Source organism: Macrobrachium nipponense, chromosome 48, assembly GCF_015104395.2.
Source record: "Macrobrachium nipponense isolate FS-2020 chromosome 48, ASM1510439v2, whole genome shotgun sequence".
In the NCBI taxonomy this organism is placed as follows: domain Eukaryota; kingdom Metazoa; phylum Arthropoda; class Malacostraca; order Decapoda; family Palaemonidae; genus Macrobrachium; species Macrobrachium nipponense.
Window position 1 is genome coordinate 22,746,472 of NC_087223.1, and position 22,556 is coordinate 22,769,027.

At 39.9% G+C, this 22,556-nt stretch overlaps 1 protein-coding gene across 1 annotated transcript in view; it reads right to left on the minus strand.

Annotated features, from left to right (window-relative positions):
- The window catches only part of LOC135205125 (gamma-1-syntrophin-like), a 291,815-nt gene that overhangs the window by 17,435 nt on the left and 251,824 nt on the right, over positions 1–22,556 (minus strand). The window contains 5 exon segments of the mRNA XM_064235479.1: positions 7,034–7,192; positions 10,114–10,176; positions 10,178–10,299; positions 12,039–12,365; positions 15,636–15,764. Of these exon segments, the coding sequence (XP_064091549.1) occupies positions 7,034–7,192; positions 10,114–10,176; positions 10,178–10,299; positions 12,039–12,365; positions 15,636–15,764 (800 nt within the window).

Consider the following 22,556-nt stretch of genomic DNA (forward strand, 5'->3'; position numbering starts at 1 on the left):
ATTGACACCGGCGCTAGTATAAACTTCCATTACCCTTTGAAACCCTCAACGGAGACGGTGTGTGATGTGCAAGCCCATAGATTAAACTCCCTAGGTTTTGTTTAGAATACGGTTTACTCTAGGTGATAAGTGTTAATAGAACCATTTTTGGTTGTAAAAGGGGTTGCGTTGGGCAACAGACTTTTGCTGGGCCATCCTGCATGGAGGAGACACAAGATTTCGGTCCATGCGGGTGTTAAGTGGTATAACGGTTGGAGTACCTGGTGTTTTTATCCCTTATGAGAACGCAAGTGAAACTGAAGATATGGAGATTATTAGGGGGTGCGTTTGGCGGTGCTAATGGTGATGATACTGGGGATATGGGAAGTGGTGATACCAAAACCCACACTGATGATACGGGGAATAACTGCGGTGATGTTAAACGGGATATTGGCGGCCACGGTGGTAGGAATTTTGGTGGGTGTGACAATTGGTGGTGATACTGATACTAATATTGATATTATTACTGATACTAACAATGGGGTGGATGCAATGAGAACCGCGGGTGGTGATATTTATGGGATCGTGGAACGGGGAGGTACTAACTACAAATATAAATGTGTTTTATCAGAGGATGTTATTTTAATGCCAGGTTCAACGACTATGGTAAAAGTCAAGTTGATTGAAGTGAAAAAATGCGAAATTGAGGGTAGTGAGAAACTAAGAGGGGTTATTAGCACGGCATCAGTGAGCAGTGAATCAAACACTGGTGTAACATGGATAGAATTACTGAACTGTAATGATACAGTTAGGAAATACCAGAAGAATACTACATAAGTTGTAGATCTCCAAGATTGGAGTAATGACAGTAGTTCAATGGCTCTTGTAGAGGGGAAATCTGAGTTTTCAGACGTAGAAATGCTATCAAGGAAGCGAATATTCAGAGAACATTTAACTAATGAGCATATTGAAGCGGTAAGCGAGCTATTGGCAGAATTTGGGGATACAGTAGCTTTACAATGGGATAAACTGGGATTGACTAATGTGTTAGAAGAGAAGGTAAACTTAGAGAAAGGCACAAAACCTATTTTTATTCATGCATACTGCATACCTTTCAAAATCAGAGAACAGGTAGAGAAAGAGGTTAATAAATGGGAAGAGGAAGGAATCATTAGACCTAGTGTGTGTCTATACAACTTTCCTCTGTTAGCAGTGTCTAAGAAGGACGGTTCTGTCCGAGTATGCGTCGATTTTAGACGTTTGAATGAAAAAACAATTCCTGACCGTTATCCAGTCGCATGCATACCGGATCTTTTTGTAGAAATCGTGGGACATAATATTTATAGCTCAATTGATTTGGCGCAGGGTTTTCTGCAAGTCCCTCTTCGTGAGAATAGTAAGGAATATACGACCTTTTCAGTGCCCAAGGGGCACTATGAATTTACGCGGATGCCGTTCGGTTTATCGGGCAGTCCGATGACCTTTAACAGGTTGGTGAACACAGTTTTGCACGGGTTATTGGGTAAAAATGTTTATGGATACATGGATGACATATTAATTGCAACAGACTCGATCGTGCAACACCTGGAAGTGCTTAAAGGAAGTACTTAGGAGACTTAGATTAGCAGGGTTGAAAATTAAGCTAGCTAAGCGTTCATTATTGAAAAAGTAAATCGCATATTTAGGCCATGTCATATCCAAGGAAGGGGACAGATCAAACGACGATAAAGTCAAAGGAATAGCGGATTTTCGCACCCCTAGATCAAAGAAAGAAATTAAGTCATTCCTAGGCATGGCGGGGTACTTCCGTAGATTTGTGAAAGGGTTTTCTATCGCAGCAGCTCCTCTAACGGATATATTGCGGGGAAGACATTCAATTTCAATGGGGAAATCCCCAGAAAAATAGTTTTCAGAAACTTAAGGACGCGTTAATGAATCCCCCAGTTCTGAAATTCCCAGATTTCAGCAAACCATTTACATTAGTGACTGATGCCAGTCAAGAGGGTATAGGTGCTTGCCTTATGCAAAAGTTTGATGGGAAATTCAATCCCATAGCGTTTTATAGCAGGAAGTTTAGGATAAAGGGCAGCAATGAAAGATTAATGGCTACCATAGATAAAGAAGCCTTTGCAACAGTATCAAGTTTGGTTCATTTTAAAATTTTACTGATGGGGAATAAAGTAAAAGTCTTTGCAGACCACAAGCCATTATTGGATCTTTTTAATAAGCCCGATTTGTCACTTAAAAGAGCTTGATGGTTCTTAACTATCAGGGACTTCGATGCAAAGCTCAAATATACAGAAGGCAAATTAAAAGTAGTTGCGGATGCCCTTAGTAGAAGTTTTTATGACACGGAAGGATCTCAAGTTACGCTAGTTACTAGCGATTCTGTACAATGGGATATGAGTCTCATACAGCAAAGGCAGGATGAATTTTGGCAGACGCAAAAGCGTTTCTTAGAGGGAAATTAATCAGGAAACGTTATAAGTTACCTTTTTCGGGTTTAGAATTAGAAAGTAAATCTGTTGGTCAGAAAAATTAAAAATAAATTAGGAACTAGTGAAAGTACAGGAGACACGACACAGATCGTAATTCCGAAAGTCCTAATTCCAGTGGTTTTGGATATAGTACATTGCAGGTTCGGTAGTCAACACTTGGGGATAGAAAAAACGTATAATGAGGTGCGTGCTAAATACATTTGGAAAAATATGGGGAAAGATGTGGAAAATTTTGTGAAAAACTGTACAGTATGCAATGTTTGCAAACCTGCAACGATAACTTCCTGCAAGAAGAACTTTTCAGAGAATACATATGGATATCCTACGAAATTTTTGTGAATCTACATATGCGAATAAGTACCTGTTAGTGATAATAGATGAACTTACGAGGACAGTAGAAATTTTTCCACTTAAGCATAAAACAGCTGAAGAAGTAGCTATAGCATTTTTCAATGGTATCATTTGCAGATATGGCTCACCCGAGGTTTTATTGACCGACAATGGCAGAGAATTTGTAAACGAAACTTTAGAATGTTCGGCGGAAGTCATGGGGATACAGAAAGTAACAATTATTCCATACAGACCTAAAGCTAATGGGTTATGTGAACGAGCAAACAGGAAAGTGCTCGAAGCTCTCAGGAAGACTGTAGGTGGTAATGATAAAAACTGGGATAGATATATAGATGATGTTAGACATAACATTAACACTATGGTTAGTGATTCCATTAAAATGTCTCCATTTGAAGCTTTGTTTGGTTGCCAAGCACAAGGCACATTTGATCTGTTAACTATGCCTCATCATGGAGAAGATACAATCGAAGCATTCATTTCCACAGCAAAGGAGAGGCATGCTTGTCTCAGCCATAATCTCGAGGCCACGACCCGAGAAATGGTGGAAAGAAGTAATAGTAGAACATCTGATGTTAAAATCAGTGTTGGAGACAAGGTATTTCTAAAAATCAATGTGAGAAATGAACTAAATTACAAATTGGGTCTGAAATTTGAAGCTTCTTTCAGAGTCGTTGAGGAAAAGACAGAAAACAGATTTATAGTCTTAGATGGAAAAACAGGTCGGTCGAAATTAACTCATATATCAAAACTGAAGAGTTGGTTGTGGTAACTAATATAATTTCGCGCAGTTGCATTTTTTTTCTGGTTTCGGAAATTGATGGTGAAATGTGATTAGTCAGTTTTATGTAATTTTTTTCTCTTTCATTTCTTTTACTATTTTTATTATGCGCAAACTGCGGCGACTTGGCGTAAAAACCAGAGGTAATTATTTCACGAGGAAAAACGGGGTGGAAAGTATGGGAAATTTCTGTTAAGCTTCGAAATATTATAAAAGGTCCGTGTGGTGATCCCTGGTGATAGGGGTTAATTGGGGCTGAATTTTTTGTGGCTATAATTTTTGGGGATGATTTTTTTGTGGTTATTTTGGTAGTGAACTTTTGTTGTGGCTATAATCTTTGGTGGTGGATTTTTTGTGGTTATAATTTTTGGTGGGGATCTGTGGTTATACGAGCCAAAGAGGTGGGTATTGTGGTTCTTTTGGTACTACGGCTCTTGGGGGTGGTTTCATGGGTCCCTATGAAGGTGTTATATTGTTTATATTCACCAGTGGTTATATTTGGCGGTATATAATTATTGAATTGTGGTTTTCTGTGGTTTATATCCCAACTAAGTGGTTACGCGGTTCTACATACATTTAGCAGTATCATGAATGAGTTACGTTTTCGAGGACAATTTTTGGGTATCTTTGAGGATGTCCTAGGGATAATTTTTGAGGAATATGGTTCTATAGCATCAGTAAAGATTTTGGGGCCGTTTGAAGGAATAATGATTTCTGAGGTTGCAAGTCTGACTAGACAAATCCGTAGTGCGATTTGAGCACATGAGGTATACACCGGTGGCTTAATGCTGACAATGCTGTGATGAGACCAGTTGCTGATTTTTTTCTTTTGGAGTCGATTACTCGGAGGTTTGCACCGTTTTCAGGGATGTCGATGATGATGACATTCCTTGGGGAAGACTGTAAGGGGTCAATTCAGTTTCATAGGATATGTTGCGGTAGCAAATTCCGTAACGATACATACTGAGTTTTATACGGAAAAGCGCTGAATTATATATATATGATTTTTTTTTTTATCTCCGTATACTTTTTGTAATGGGAAAAGTTGTATTATTATTTTTTTTCTCCTACAAGGGAAACTTGTAATCGGGGTTAAGCTTTACATAGCATTTCTATTATAGAAAGGGGGTAGAATTTATCTGGGTATTTAAAAGATAGAAGGGATATTCGGCATTATATTTGATGGAGGTTAACTGTGTGAACATTACAGGGGTTTTGCTGTATAGGCATTATGAGGGTTTTTGATAGTATATTTGTCAGATATAGGATTAGTTGTGAGGATTCAGTGGGTAAAGATCATATTTTATTTTAGTGAGGAATTTTTAATAATTGACTATGAGGTTGGGTATATTAGTTGATGACAGATTCGTGTGTTAAAGCAAGACTTTAGTTATTCTATGATCATGTAGACTTTTCAAATACGGACACACGATGACTTTAGAGAATTCCCAACTTCACACGAGGGTGACGACGGAAACAGCTTGGATCTACGTACAACACCAGAGGTCGGATATTCACACGAGAGGCAATGTTACGGATCGCTTCTGCAATGGACGAGATGTCTTCGCTGGATCGTCTCAGGATACATTCTGGGACAAATCAGGAGTCTACAATCTTCTACGAGGCGGGTGCGAGACGCACTTGCACGGGAGTCACGGGATATTTCAAGTTGACAACGACGTGGCGGTTACGATTCCTTTAACGGAAGACATCGAATCTACAGTTCAGCAACGGAAGTAGCTCTAAATCATGTGGCAAATTAAAACATCATGAACCAGTATATACCGGTAGCCAATGTGCGATAGGAGTGTACAAAAGACATAGGTGGCCGAGCCATCTTAAAGGCGCGGTAGTGAATTGTTAATCTCGGCTCTTTTCGGTTAGAGACAAGTCGGTTAGAGACAAGCGCTGGATTCCTTGACAGGACACCCGTGTTGCTGGATGCAACACAGGGCGCGTCTGCGTGTGTGTTCGTAACGAACGATACATATATGACTTTTGATATGGGGAGATAAGTGCTAGGAGGGAGCACTCATTGGTTACTTGTGATAGAGTGCGGAACACGCCTGGAAGAGATGTTGAGGGGTGTTGCAGACCCATCGAATAAGGTAACGTAAGAAAGAACTTTGAAAAAGTTAACCTTTGAAGTAATAATTTTTGGGTCTGGAGAAAGAGAAGTGTGGTGCGGTACGCATTCTTTTTAATTAACTTTCATGGGTAAAGTGGTGTAATAACTGTGGTCTCTTTATATCAGATGGGTTCAAAGTCACCATATAGAAAAATGGATTCTCTAAGACTTTTGTTGACTTATTAAAAAGTTATGGTTGGCCAGACATAATGAGATAAGTGGGGGGGGGGGGGGGGTGTGCTTACTTAAATATGATTTGGAGAGGAAACGATAGTTTAACGATTTTTTTGGGGTCAGAGTTAATTCATTTTATTCCATTTTTATTAATTGATTTTGCTCCATTTTAATGTTAGCTAATTTGGGAAATAAAAAGTATATTTTTGTATCTACGGGGATTTATTTGCCTAGCTGGCATTATCAGCCAACCGCCAGAGAGAGATTCTGCCACAGAACAACGGTAGGTGTAGTTGTTTCATTTTGTTTAAACGAGTATCATTTGGTCCTAAAAACTCGTTTAAGATATATATATGTATATATATATATATATATATATATATATATATATATATATATATATATATATATATATTACGTTATACATCACAAATCAATACGGCAGTAATAGGTGCATACACAGATCATTCAGACAAGATGGACTATCCATTATGAATATAAACGTGAATCCCTGAAATTCCCAAAACTCTTAACTAATGAATCTGGACGGTCACAAAATGTATCCACAAGGTCCCTCATAAGTCATAAAATACTCATGAAACACTTTAGGAACCACAACCAAAGACTCACTACAACCCACAACAACACTCTGGAAACTTCAAATTAAAAATAAATGCATCGCATAACTTACAAGTCACAAAATAGAACAGAATATAGAATCTAGGAGAATTCAGATCAAAGGCCAAGTGCTGGGACCTACGAAGTCATTCAGCGCTGAAAGGGTGATTGTGGTAAGGTTTTTGAAAGGCGTGACAGTGAGATGATGTTAGAGAATATGAATGGAGGTACAGTAAAATGAAATGAGAAAGGTTATAATAACAGCTAAGAGGCCTATAAGGAAGGGACACTGCAAAGGCCCTTAAGATAATGCCTGCAGTTCACCTTGCGAGGTTCACCGACAGCGCTACCCTCCCTACAGGGACGAGACACGAAACAAGCAACGGTGGTGGTTGGTGGGGATGGGGGGGCGGGGGGATCCACTTAACAACACAGAAAACGCCCTGCAGCCATGCCAAAATACCCACTGCGACTCCCCCCCAAATGCTCTGGCACCCGCATACTCACCGGAGGCGTGTCGAACATGTATATGTCGGTTCCCTTGAGGGCGATGAACTTGGGCTTCCAGTTCTGCCAGGGGAGGTTCTGATTGAGGACCCCCTCGCAGACCCATCCCATGTACAGGACGTGTTCTGAAGCCGGGAAGCTGGAGTTATAGAGCTTCATCTGCAAAAGGGAAGAGATAACAGAGATAAGAGAGGGATACAACACAATTTTTTTTAAAACTGCATTTCTACTCCCTGGAGGAGGGGTACTAATAATAATAGCCTTTTTGGTTGTCAGCAGGTTATTCTGGGGATGGAGTTACTGGCCTCGTGCTCTTTCTTTGCCTTTCACGTAGCACACAGACAGTTGGCTGGCGATAAATGCAGGTTGGCCACAAGGAGGAGAAAATGAAAAGCTAAGTAATGAATACTTTCGCGTAATTGCTACGCATTTTCAAGGTACCTTCAAATCTGATATCACGTGTAAGTTTTGGGATTCCCTGTGCATATATATATATATATATAATATATATATATATATATATATATATATTATATATATATATATATATATAATATATATATATAATGTTTTAAAAACTAACAGTAAAATACATGCGACTTCATTACATAAGCAAAATACCCGCATTGAAAATGGTAGGTAAAAATCCAAGCGCTTTAGTCTTTACTAAGACATTGTCAAGGAACGAATGACAATGTCTTGAGTAAGACGAAAGCGGTTGGATTTCTGCCTATCATTTTCCTGTGGTATTTACTTATATATATATATCATAAAAATATATGAACACTGAATGTATACGTGCACCTGTAAGTATAAAGACATCCACGAATCAATGAGACTCAGTTTCCAAACAAGCACGCGCCCACGGTATTGAATAAACACGAAGGAAACGTGAAAGCATCTTGGTTTATGAATAACTAATCACTCGATGAAAAACAGCATCAGCCACTTTTATTAACCTTCTAATGAATGTTTAATGACCTCAAAACACAGTACTTCCCGGAAGGTTTTAGAACCACGCTTCGAGAAGGATAACTTGAGCAGACAATAGAGAGTAAAGGCATGTATGAATTAGACTGAATTAGACAAAAAAAAAAGGCTTTTAATATCTCGGCTTCATTTCTCACATGATAACTATGAACAAGTAAAAAATGCGCCGAAGTTTCTTCTGCGCATTTCTGAAAAGCGTAAATGCCGCGCGAAACTCCCACCCTGTCCTTTAGCGTTTCCAGACGCACAATTGTGGCTAACTTTAACCTTAAATCAAATCAAAACTACTGAGGCTAGAGGGCTGCAATTTGGTATGTTTGAAGATTGGAGGGTGGACGATCAACATACCAATTTGCAGCCTTCTAGCCTCAGTGGTTCTTAAGATCTGAGGGCGGAACGAAAAAGTGTGGACGACAGACAAGGAGCCATCCCTATACTAGTTTTCTTTTACAGCAAAGCAAACAGGAAAAAAGGTATACATGAATTACATAGGAGAAAAAAACTGAAAAATAAACATGAGGCAAACTATCAATGTTAGTTTAAACATTTTTGACAAACATCCGCGTTCAAATATTGACTAATTACCCGAGGGGCTTCGTAGCCAATTAATTATTTTCTTCGTGATCGAAACTCAAATATATATAATTCCACTAATTACCAGAAAAGTTTTAATTTGTTTAGTCGATATTTTTTTTAAATCACCTTTTCAAGTGATTCATCTTCTGGCTGAGATAAAACTTTGACGAACGCTGATGATGTTTCTGATGTTTACAAATTCAAACATCTTGGGTCAACATTAATGCAAGATAGTTTTCACTGAGTGAAGTAAATGAGAGAAAATCTATAAAAATGAAACACCAAACGTAAAATAAAAAGCATAAAACAAACTAGAAAAAAAGAAGATTGAGAGTATCAAAAAACAGAATAATAAATAAAAACAAAAGACTTGACAATTTTTCAACTCGAGAAATGGCGATCGATACCAAATTATGATGTAAATAAAAATGGAAAGATATATAAAAGTGACAGAAGACAGACCAGTAATGATTATTTCTTCCAACGTTTTGGAAAAAGCAATTAAAACCGTTGTTTACTCAACAAATATTTACTTGACTTGATCGAGACGAAATACAATTTTCATTGTATTTTGTATTCTAAATGCCATTGTATATATATATATATATATATATATATTATATATATATATATATATATATATATATATATAGATATATATATGCTTAAAAAGTCACTGTAGATGCATTGTGACTTCATTAAATAAGCATATGTATATATATAATCAGTCCTCAGCTTATGACTGGGTTCGGCTTACGATGCTTTTCAATTATATTCATCAGAAATTATTTCCAGGTTTACAAAGTATGTTCCAGGGTTATGACGCTTACGACGCCGATCTGATGGAAGAAATATGACTCCAAAAATGCAAAATAATCAATATTTGAAGTTTTTTTCATGAAAAATGCAATACAAATGCAGTTTACATAGTTTTAAATACACCCAAAGCATTAAAAGTAAGTTTTTCTTAGGATTTTTGACGCTTTTTTCCGTTTAAAGACGATTCTCGGTGTTACAACGCATCTCAAGAACGTAACCCCTGTCGTAAGTCCGGGACTGCCTGATATATATATATATATTATATATATATATATATATATATATATATATATATATATATATATATATATATATATATATATATATACACACACATATATAATATATATATATATATATTATATATATATAATGTTAATAGAACTTGATCACGAAGTATATAAAACGCGATGCTATGTATAAATAAAAGTTTTTTGCCACGAAGGAAAATAATGAAAAAGCGAGATAGCCGAGTACTTTCGGTCCTATTCGGAACCTTTACTCAGTAAAGGGTCCGAATAGGACCGAAAGTTACTCGGCTATCTCGCTTTTTCATTTTTTCCCTTCGTGGCAAAAAACCCGTTTATTTTATAATATGATATATATATATATATATATATATATATATATATATATATATATATATATATTACATACATGCATACAAGTAAACCCGCCATTTCCCCGCCGCTTACCTGTAAGTTGGTGAGGCCGATGATGTTGTTCGTGATGTGCTTGATCCACTGAGAGAGCATGGCAGGCATCCTCGCAGTGAACGACCCCCGTGCTGATTCCGTTGATGCCCCGCACCTCGAAGGCCTGAGGTCGGAGCTTGTCCGTTCCGAAGATATACCGCGTGATGTAAGCCATCATCAGAGGCACTTGTGGGAGAGAGAGAGTGTCGTTATAATCGTTGGTATTGTCGTTACGGCGAGCTAATAAGAGTGCCGTGGAAATGCCGCTGGCAGCAGATTTTACAACATGCCTTACAACTCTGGTGTGGGGGTCAATGGTCCACAAACCGATACAAGTCATAGTGTGGATATATAAATACAATGGGTATATATCCATAAATATATTGTGTGTGTAAACACACACCCTAACGATAATGAACTCCATGTTTAAACTTGCCATCATTCAGCCTCTCTCTCTCTCTCTCTCTCTCTCTCTCTCTCTCTCTCTCTCTCTCTCTCTTACAACCAGATACATATTACCATTTTTGTTATACAAATACACCATATGATTAAATAAATACAATGTATATTCATCCATAAATTTCTCCTGTGTGTAATCACAATACCCTAAGGATAATGAACTCCACATTCATACTTGCTGTCGTCCAGCCTCTCTCTCTCTCTCTCTCTCTCTCTCTTCTCTCTCTCTCTCTCTCATGACCAAACATTCCTCAGGGAACAGAGCAGACACCTTTCTCCCAGAGTGAGTTTTCTGCATCTCCTTCCATCTCTCACTTTCTCAAAAGGCGTCACGGCGTGATTATCCCGGCGTCGCCCCAAAGGGAAGCGCACAAAGGGTGGTAAAAATACATCTCATCTTCCGTAAGAGGAATGAATTACATTCTGCTTTCGTCCCCTCTTTCATGCTGTGCTATTCTCTCTCTCTCTCTCTCTCTCTCTCTTTTCTCTCTCTCTCTCTCTCTCTCTCTCTTCTCGTTCATCACAATGCGTCTACCTGGCGATGGAAAATTGCTCGACAAAGATATTTTTAAAAAATAAATGAACCTATTTTGATAAATCTACAGTAAACGATGATGATAAATGTGACATTGAAAAAGAGGTCAAGGTCAGGAAAAGTGATCAAGGAAAAAGAAGAGGTGTCAATGTTAGAAAAAGAGGTCAAAATGTCAGAAAAAGAGGTCAAATATAAGAAAAAGAGGTCAAAATGTCAGAAAAAAGAGATCAATAGGTCAGAAAAAGAGGTCAAGGTCAGAAAAAGAGATCAATGGGTCAGAAAAATTTCAAAAGTCAGAAAAAGAGGTCAATAGGTCAGAAAATGAGGTCAAAAGGCCAGAAAAGAGGTCAAGGTCGGAAAGAGGTCATAAGGTCAGAAAAAAGAGATCAATAGGTCAGAAAAAGGGGGTCAAGGTAAAAAAAAAAAAAAAAAAAAAAAAAAGATCAATAGGTTCAGAAAAAGGAGGTCAAGGTCAGAAAAAGAGATCAAGGTCAGAAAAAAGAGGTAAATAGGTCAGAAAAAGAGGTCAAAAGGTCAGAAAAAAAGATCAATAGGCCAGAAAAATAGGTCAAAATGTCAGAGAAAGAGGTCAAGGTCAGAAAATGAGGTCAAAATGTCAGAAAAAGATGTCAAAATGTCAGAAAAAAGGTCAAAATGTCAGAAAAAGAGGTCAAGGTAAGAAAATTAGGTCAAAAGGTCAGAAAAAGGTAAAAATGTCAGTAAAAGAGGTCAAAGTAAGAAAATGAGGTCAAAATGTCAGAAAATGTGGTCAAAATGTCAGAAAATGAGGTCAAAATGTCAGATAAGAGGTCAAATGGTCAGAAAGATGTCAAAATTTCAGAAAAAGGTTAAGGACTGAAAAAGATGTCAAAATGTCAGAAAATGAGGTCAAGGTCACGCAGCAACAGACGAGGTCACCACCACCACCTACCTGTGACGACGTCGACCCACTGCTTCTCGACCTTGGGTCCGTTGTTCGTGTTGTTGGTCTCGTCGGTGGCGGCGTTCGTGCTGTTCATCATGGCTTCGTTCCGACTGTTGTTGACTTTGTTGAGGTTGTTGGTGGTCGTGGAGGAGGAATCGGTGGCGATGGTGCCGTTGTTGGAGACGAGGGAGGAGTCCGTCTGGTTGCTGATCTTCGCCGAGAGGGGGTTGTGGGCGGCCGAGGGCGTGGTCGGGGTCGTGGGCATCGAAGGCGAACGCCAGCCGTCCTCCGGCCGGAGCTGGGAGGCTGGGCTGTCTGCCGTCGAACTGTTGTCTGTTCGACAGACAGCGGAAGGAGGAGAAAGAAACAGACTCGGTTGAGAAGGAATCGAATGTCATTTGTTTGTTTGTTTGTATGGTGTTTTTACGTTACAGGGAACCAGTGGTTATTCAGAAACGGGACCAACGGCTTTTGACGTGACTTCCGAACCGCGTCGAGAGTGAACTTCTCTCGCCAGAAATACACGCATCTCTAACCCCTCAGTGGCATGCCCGAGAACCGAACTCGCGGCCACCGAGGTGGCAGGCCAAGACCATACCGATCACGCCACTGAGGCGCTGGAATCGAATGTTAAAAGGGTGCTCTTCTCTGTCAACGTTAGTACAGCAACCAGTCAGGAAAGTGTTCTGTGGAAAAGTCTGATGCTTGTCTGTGAATAACTGGCGGCTGAACAGACTTGGAATAGAGAACGGAATCAGACAGACATTGCGAGTCTGTGGACAGAATGAAAACGCACCACCAGGCTGTTTGCTGTCTGTGAACTGAACGCGAGCATCAATATGAAGTCGAAATGGTAAACAGACTGTTTGCAGGTGAACGTAATTCAATCAGGGATTGCATGGAAAATTAGGGTCTGCTCTGGAATCTGGAACCTGGAACCTCTTCTCTTCGCTTGACTAGGAGTGCCCAAAGTAATAATAATAATAATAATAATAATAATAATAATAATAATAATAATAATAATAATAATAACAAACCAGTGAAGTGTTCCTTTCATTTTGCAGATCTGAGCACCACAAACGTGCCTGAGGCTTCCAAATAAAACCAAGCGGGCATTATTGGTAAATCCCTCCGCTTACAATACCGTTCCAGGCTTCCAGAGCCGTACCCGTAATGTCCAGGAGAGAGAGAGGAGAGAGAGAGAGAGAGAGAGAGAGAATGACCGCATCCAAAGCTCACCTTATATATCGTTTTCCAATAGTGATTAACTCTCGTTTTTATCGAGGATGTGCAGTGACTAAAAATAAGCGTCAGAAAATAACTTTTAACTTTTGTCTCCTGTCGTTCTGGTGATTTTTTGGCAGATTTTTAATTTTTTTTTAAACTGCAAATCTTACGAACTCGAGGATCAACCAGCTCACTTCTTCTACCCTAACTGTCTGCCTTGGGGAAAACTGTAAAAAACAGAAGCACAATAATTCACTTCTCAGGTGGACCAGGTTGCGACAGATAAGGCAGAGGACAGCAGGGTCTCCTCGAAGCCATTCTGCTCTCTCTCTCTCTCTCTCTCTCTCTCTCTCTCTCTCTCTCTCTCTCTCTCTCAAAGAGTAATTCTGCGCATGAATATTTTGACCACTGATGTGGCTTTTAATTCTCACTAATAATAATAATAATAATAATAATAATCTAAAGGGTTCCCAACGCAGCGAGAATTCCCACGACTTTAAATGACAGTATCTTGAAGCAAGGGAGCGACCTGGCAAATTCGGAGGTGTGAAGGCGAGGCCGTCATCATTAAACTGCAGTCCAGAGAGAGAGAGAGAGAGAGAGAGAGAGAGAGAGAGAGAGAGAGAGAGGAGCCTTTCCCCAGTTATTGTACATTGACATGACAAACGAACGACGACGGGCGTGCCTCCCGTGCTGCGAGTAACGTACGTATATGCACGGTCCCTCCTCACACCTATTGATCTACGAAGACAAAACGTATATATTGGAGAGCTTGTACACGGAGCCTCACGGAAGCAGAATTCCACCAGAGCTGCCACTGCACTGACGTCTTCAAATTTTATATTTACTGTTTAGGGGGGGTGGGGTTGCTACCCGCAGCACTTCGTTCTTCGCCTGCCGGGTCACGAGCCACCGCAGTCTTCTGACTACCCGGTACATATTCTAAGTCATATTCACTGCTTGGGGTCAGTAGAGGGACGATGAGAATTCGTAGGAACATGCGGCTGAATTGGAATAAGAGGTTGTCCACGTGAATTACTCATTTTGAATTATAATAATCATCATCACTATTATTTCTTTGTCAATGCAACGTCATCGAATATGCAGTCCGTTAAAATCGATCAATTAATATGAATACATGTTGAAATTACTTTAGAAGCGTGAACAAGTGTTAATTGAAATGATGAAAAAGGGGAAACATAAATTCATACCCAGTGAATACATTCAGATAAACTATAATAAATTGTCATAAACGCGCACAAACACACGAATGGAATGCAGATAAAGAAGCACACAAAATGAAAAAAAAACGGGTTTAAATCAATGAATAATGACGCAAAACCAATCAATCAAAGTAGACAAAGATGTTAACATACACGAATGATAAATTCAACAGACTTAAACTCCAATAAACAAGGAAAAGACGCCCGTCACCTCAGTCCTAATACATGTCTAATCTCATCGTTCTTGATTCCATCAGCTGATTGAAACTTCTTCCTAATGCAGTTGGGAATTCGAGGCGGTAGAGGTGGGTAGTGACGTCAGTACTTCGTCATGACGTCACGCGGTGCGCTGTGCTAGGTATTATACTTCGGGTTCTTTGCAGCGCACCCTTCTCATGCCCTTGGCTGCAACACATTTTTCGTTCTTTTTACTGTACCCCCTTCCATATTCCCTTTCTTCAATCTTTCTTTCCAACCCTTTTCGTTCCTTTAACTGTACCTCCTTTCATATTCTCTCTCTTCCACCCTCTCCTAACAATGGATTCGTGGTGTGACTGGTTTGAGATTTAACTCCTGTTACGCCTTTCAAGCTTTTGACCGTCAGTTTCCGTTTCAGCGCTGAATGACCTTATAGGTCCCAGTGCTTGGCCTTTGGCCTAAATTCTGTCTTTAATTCAATGTGGGTGTTTCTACGATACATATAGAATGGGGGAATGGGGCGATATTTTTTTTTTTAACTTAGAAAAATTGTGAAGGCTTCTAAAAAAATGTTTAGGGAAAACGGGCGAAAACTAGTTAACTGTGGATTTGAAATCATGCATTTATTATTATTTTAGAATTTAGAAATCAATGTGACTTCGAAAACCATTTTCGAAGAATGGGGGCAAACTTCTTTTTTTGCTTTACTTAGAAAAATTGTGATGGCTTCTACAAAATGTTAAGGAAAACGGGCGAAAACTATTATATACTTGTGGATTTGAAATCACGCATTTATTATCATTTTAGAAATCAATGTGACTTCGAAGATCGTTTTCTAAAAACCCAAGCATCGACAGGGCACAAAAGAGGAAACGTTCGTAGCCATCGAAAACGCAGACCGTTTCGTGGGTCAGTATCACGACAAAGCTCTGTCTTGGCCTACCACTATACTCACCGTCAGGTTTGTTGAGGAAGGGCGTAGCTGCCTTGTAATGCCGCACCGTCAGGAGAACCTCGTCCCCCGCCTGACGCAGTTCGGCCACAGCTTCGTCGTGGGTACACCGAAGGAGTGATTGGTTGTTGACTGAAAGAGAAAAAAAAGAGAGAGCGATAAACGTCAGTTCCTGGATTTGGCTGTGACATACATCGTGTCAACCAATGGTAATCGTCCTTATGACCTTAATGGAATGGTTAAACACTGTAGTCCTACACAGAATAGAGGCTCTCATATATATATATATATATATATATATATATATATATATATATATATATATATATATATATGTATGTATATGTGTGTGTGTGTATATATATATATATATATATATATATATATATATATATATATATATATATATATTAACTGAATCACGAAAGTTTGGAATGTGATAAATCCATAAACAAAGGTATAAGCCACGAAGGAAAAATAAACAACGGAGTTTCCGCAAGATCTTTCGACTCGACGTCTGCCTTTAAGTAAAGGACGTCGAGTCGAAAGATCTTGTAGAAACTCCGTTGTTTATTTTTCCTTCGTGGCTTATACCTTTTTATATATATATATATTATATAATATATATATATATATATTATATATATATATATATATATATTATATATATATATATATATATATATATATATATATTTATACATATATTATTATTAACCCAGAAGAGCTGGATTACATAAATACCACCAGATACCATCCAGTTTGAATAAGGTCCCTTGTAGTCTCAGTGAATTTCAGGGTCGGCAATATTTAAATCAAAACTGATTTAATCAAGTGATTAAATCATTGATTATTTTTCCTTTAAAAAATCATGATTTTTTAATTTTTTTATAATTTGAAAGCAAACAAATTGAAAAATGTGGAGTTAGAAGTTAATAAATACTAAAGCATAACTCTGCTGCATCGATTTTGATATATAAAAAAAATTGCAAGTACGTACTTTAGGGCATAACTGGAAACCTAAAAGATAAATCAATAGTAATTCTGTCATAAAATACATTTTGAGGGGAAAAAAGATTGAAAAAACTAACATGAAAAAAATAAACAACAAAAAATCAAATAACTCACTGATTTTTTTTCTTAAAGAATGTTTTTTTTAAATAAAAAAAAATCACCATGTCACTGATTGTATTCATGCACAGAACGATTATGTATGTGACAAAGCTAATATACACAATACACATACACACGAATATCTAGATCACGATCACGAAGTATATAAAACGTGATGCCTCCGTGGCATCACCTTTAATTACACATACACATACGTACAAACATAACATACCACAAAGCAGCAATCACTTGAAGACCCGAATTACGCGTCGTCTGCGTCTCCATAAGCCAGCCGCTAATTGGCAATTAAGACGGCGCTAAATAACCAATTACCCGAGAGCTAAAGAACCAGCCAGTCGATCTCTCCTACCGCAAATTAATCTCATTTTCAATCACTGGCAACTTACCGGATGCTCAGTTGCCAGTTACGGCTTCGAGGAATAAATCATTCCGTGTACGAGACGACCAACGTGCGAGCGGCCAAGCTGCAAATTCCAAAGCCTGTTAGTGGACGGAAGGAAACCGTCGCAGTAATATGAGGCATTTGAGGACTGTGCAGAGGAGATGATGGGGGGAAGAGGTAGCTTGGAGGGCGTTACAGTGTCATACAAAGGAAAAGAAGTTAAACTGTTTAAAATAAATGTAAACTATTGAGACTTGGGGGAACTGAACTCTTATATAATCTTTTTCGTATTGCAGGGAATGATGTTCTTTTTAGTCTTTATTTCTGTGTGGGTGTGGGTGTGGGCGTGGGGGGGGGGGCAAAGGAAGGTGGGTGGGGGGGGGGGATATTCTTCAAAATCCAATCCCATCCATCCCCCAACCCCACCCACGTTTTAGCCATTCAGAGCGGACAAAAAAGATGGGGGCGAGGGGGGGGGGTTTGAGGGATTGGGGGTAGGGGGTGGGGTGGGGAAGGAAGTTCGCACAGACAATAGATCCTCCCCCAAAACAACCGAACCGAACGAATACAGCCAATTACAGCAGAGAAACTTGTTATCCGCGCTAATTGAAACGTCAATAATTTCGCGTCAAGCTCAGCAGGTCCTTACTTTATTTACACACATACCCAGGAACCCCATAAATATCGCAACTGCGACAGGGATTCAGCTGTGTATACTGCATACACATATAGAAATACACACGCAAACACGTACGTATACATAGACAACAGATGGATAGATCTAGAGATAGGTTACCGTCCCACGGATGAGATATGTATGCTGTATTCATATGTACATAGACAATGGATGAATAACAAACTCGTTGGAGAGAGAGAGAGAGAGAGAGAGAGAGAGGAGAGAGAGAGAGAGAGAGAGACCAATTCAATCGAGCCTTTTTTTCTCTCTTTATATAAAATAATAAATCAAATGTTCGATCAGTTTCCCGTAGAGTTTGCAGTGCAGACTTATCTTTTGAATGTACATAAAAGCAGATTTGTTTCTCTATTATTATTATTATTATTATTATTATCATATTATTATTATTATTATTAATTATTATTATTATTATTAGAAATATGTTATTATCATCGAAAAACGACATCAAAACTAGACCCGACTTCCTCATAGATCAATTCCCCGAGTAACTGGGACCACTATGGTCCTGGTAATAGCAGGTCCGGACGGTGATTGGGGGATACCATCGAGGTAAACCCCCTTCCCCCCCTCCCCCCAAAAATCCCCCGCCGCTCCCGAGCAAGAGGTGGACGCCAGGGGTGCAGGAACTGTCCAAATTAACGGGCAAAACACTTCCAGAAGTGAGAAGAATGTCTGCGACTGCGACGGTTTCCAAAGATCCTTTTGAGTCTGTGACTCGAGGTCCATCAATTAAGGAACGTTGTATCATTGCTCTGTTGTTTTCTTAAGTTTGAAATGATGGAAGGAGTCCAGAGAGAGAGAGAGAGAGAGAGAGAGAGAGAGAGAGAGAGAGAGAGAGAGAGACGTAAAATCTATAAAAGAGGATGTTCGACAATATCTGAAAGCAACCTATTCATACGTACAAATGAGAGAGAGAGAGAGAGAGAGAGAGAGAGAGAGAGAGAGAGAGAGAGAGAGAGTAAAACTTACTCTATGTTTCATAACTATACTCTGACTGATTTGCATTTTTTAAAAAATTCTTTTCGAATATAAAATTCTTCTCGAATCAAGTGTGAGTCCAACTTGTACACTTCCTCTTACGGGTAAGTATCATGAGAGGCTCTGTAAGCGGTTACACTTGAAAGAATGTGACAAAGAGGCACCGAATGTCACTGGAGACTACCGGCAACGAATGGGACACATAAACCAAGCAGATTACGACAAATGCAACGTCAATGTATGGTTTGGAATGAGCCACCACAAACCACAGTGCGTCTTTAAGAATTCTATCACACGTCCACTCTGTGGTTACAGCAAATACAGGGTTTCCCCTGTATACTCGATATCTTGTCTATAGCATTATATCATTACCTTCGTCTTCATTATAATTGTAACTTGAGGCTAAGCTGCAATTCCAAAGCCCTTTTTTAATCCCTAGTATCTTTTTGCAAAGCATGCTCTCGCCTTACCTTTCTATCTAAAAGCCAAAAAATGCCCCCAGCAGTAAAAGTGCTTTATTAGACAGGGAAAGGTAGTTTGGTCCGTTAAAAGAGTCGCTGGACATTCGGTCTGGTCAATACTATACTCTAGCTACGAAGGGTTGAAATTTTCCTACAATTAGGAGCGTTGGCATGTCTCCCATCTTGCCAAAGGAGGTATTTAATCCTAATCCAAAAAGGTACATTTCATGATTAACCTCCTTGAGGCTAAGGTTCATCCGGAGAATGGAGGACATATACGAGCGCACTGTCCAACTATATTTGCTTTTATTCACAGTGACTTCGTTTTTAAAGTAATATATGCCATGTGTATGTATGCTTACGTTTAACGTATTTACTTATGTATATATATATATATAATATATATATATATATATATATATATATATAATATATATATATATATGTATATATATATATATATATATATATATATATATATATATATATATATATATATATATATATATATATAAAATGTATATATATGTGTGTATATACAGCCATAATTAAATTTCGCATCAAGCAACTCGAAAAATGTATAGGAAGGCCCAAGTAGTATAATGCTTTGATCTCCGAGCTTTGCTTTTGTACCGACGAATGGAGACAATGGAGACAATCGAGACAATCCCTCTTATTACTGTGACCACGGTGTGATGACCCTTAGTGGTCACTTCCCTTAATCATCCACACACGAGGAAATGGCAGCGCCGCTCAAAAATTTTGCCAAATTTACCAAATTGTCACCCTTTTTCCTGAAAAGTTTGAACGAGTTTAAGAAAATATGGCAGCAGTGCTAATCACCCTCGAGTCTCAACCTTTTAAAGTAGCCAGAGTGTAGGATGGTTGAACGCCTAGAAAGGGAAATTGAAGACAATCCCCTACACCTGGATTCGTTAGAAATTTGACTTATAAAATCTAACTTCAAGAGATGTGTAGTGGACAAATAATTCAATAAAAACTGATGCAGATTCATCCCCAATTTTAATCAAGGTTTTTAATTCAGATTTCATCAGACCGCAACCAACCCCCGGCACAAAATGACATCGAATTCCACTCCAAAACATTTCGAAATATCTTCTGGAGAGAACGGGTTGATTAATCCCAAAATCTAATCAAGCTTGCCACGGGCCATAGGCCACCACTGTGTAAAATTTCGTCGGATTCGACTCGCAATTTTCGGAGGTATTTCCTGGACAACACCGAAAGAGCAAGCAAGACTCGATACCCAATCAGAAAGGGATCCAGGGAACGTCGTCGAGTCCCGTCGGATCCGCGGATTAGTCGATCTCCGTCGGATCCGGGGAACGTCGTTGGGTTCCCGTCGGATCGGGGAACGTCGTCGAGTCCCGTCGGATCCGCGGATTAGTCGATCTCCGTCGGATCCGGGGAACGTCGTCGAGTCCCGTCGGATCCGGGGAACGTCATCGAGTCCTGTCGGATCCGGGGAACGTCGTCGAGTCCCGTCGGATCCGGGGAACGTCGTCGAGTCCCGTCGGATCCGCGGAACATCGTCGAGTCCCATCGTATATCCGTGGATCAGTCGATCTCCGTCGCGCCTCTCCTCCCACATCTCTTTGTTTATCTTCCTCCGCCGTCCCCGCCTCTCCTCCTTCGGGGAGTCTGCTTGAAGGACTTCTACAAAACTTCTTCCAGGAAGTTAGTAGTTTTCGACGTTGATACGTCCCTGCTGAACGTGACGAAGGAACAGAGGGACGGGAGAGAGTTTTTAATCCTAAGGGTCCTATCTCTCTCTCTCTCTCTCTCTCTCTCTCTCGCCCTGCTGAGTTATCTGTAAAACTATTTTTCCAGGGTTTGTCTATCCGTCTGCACTTTTTCTGGCTGGCTGGCTGTCCTGTCGCATGGAAATATCAAATAGGTAAAACCCTCTTCTGAGGGCCACTTACGCAACTTCGTTCGAGCAAGTACCAATTATGCCCACTTCTGCGGTGTCAGCCACTTGTCACTAGGATTACCAGAGGTGGCGTTTGCCACTTCTGATGGCTGCAATGTCCGTTTGGACTCGTTGGAAGTTTGTCCACGATGGTAATTGGTCGTGAACACCAGCGTGAATCGAGGGATGTTCTCGTATTGGGGTTACTGATGGGTATCGCGAGTTTAAGTAAATAATAAAATAATATAATAATAATAATAATAATAATAATAATAATAATAATAATAATATACTTTTCCACTGGCTACAGGACTGAAATACAATCCTCTGGTGTGTGAGACACTCTTAGGTTGATGGGATACTGACCTCATGTTCAGATTTGCCGTCGTTCAGCCCACACACAATCTCTCTCTCTCTCTCTCTCTCTCTCTCTCTCTCTCTCTCTCTCTCTCTCTCTCGTTAGCCGAGTGGATTTCGCGCTAGACTACCAATCCGGTGGTCCGAAGTTCGATTCTCGGCTCGCCCAACGTGGAACCAGAGGAATTTATTTCTGGTGATAGAAATCCATTCTTCGATATAATGTGGTTCAGATCCCACAATAAACTGTAGGTCCCGTTGCTAGGTAACCAATTGGTTCCTAGCTACGTAAAAATATCTAATCCTTCAGGCCAGCCCTAGGAGAGCTGTTAATCAGCTCAGTGGTCTGGTAAAACTAAGATATACTTAACTTTTTTTTCTCTCTCTCTCTCTCTCCACAGGTCTTCATATAATTGCTGAGAATGCAGACACAAAAGACTGGTCTCTGGGAGGGTAGGTAACTGTCCCAAAGGTGAGGAGGAGGAGGAGGAGGAGGAGGAGGAGGAGGAGGAGGAGGAGGAGGAGGAGGAGGAGGACTTGGCGTCTCCGGACCTTTGGACGGGACACACTCCAATTCCCAATCTTCCCCCCGAAGAGCAGATGGCGTAACGCCGCAGGGAAGGCGCCACATGAATCATTCCCCGTCATTTTCTCGAAAGGGACCAGAAATGGGGGAAGGAGAATAATGTCCTCTTCATCTTTTGGGACGACGCGAGCGAAATCCGACACAGGCGGCTTTTTAAAGGAACCGACTCCAAAGCGGGGGAGGGCGTGGGGATTCGCCGTCCCCCCCCCCCCCCACAACAATCGTCTAATACTCCCTCTTCTGCAGGTGGTAGAGGGAGTCCCCTTCACATGAGAAAGGGCACGGCGTTGATTCCTTCCGGTGGGAGGGAAGGGTGTTGTTCGACCCCTTCAGGAGGTGCCTTCAGGAGATCCCTTCAGGGGGAAGATGATGGCATTAAAAGAATTTATACAACAA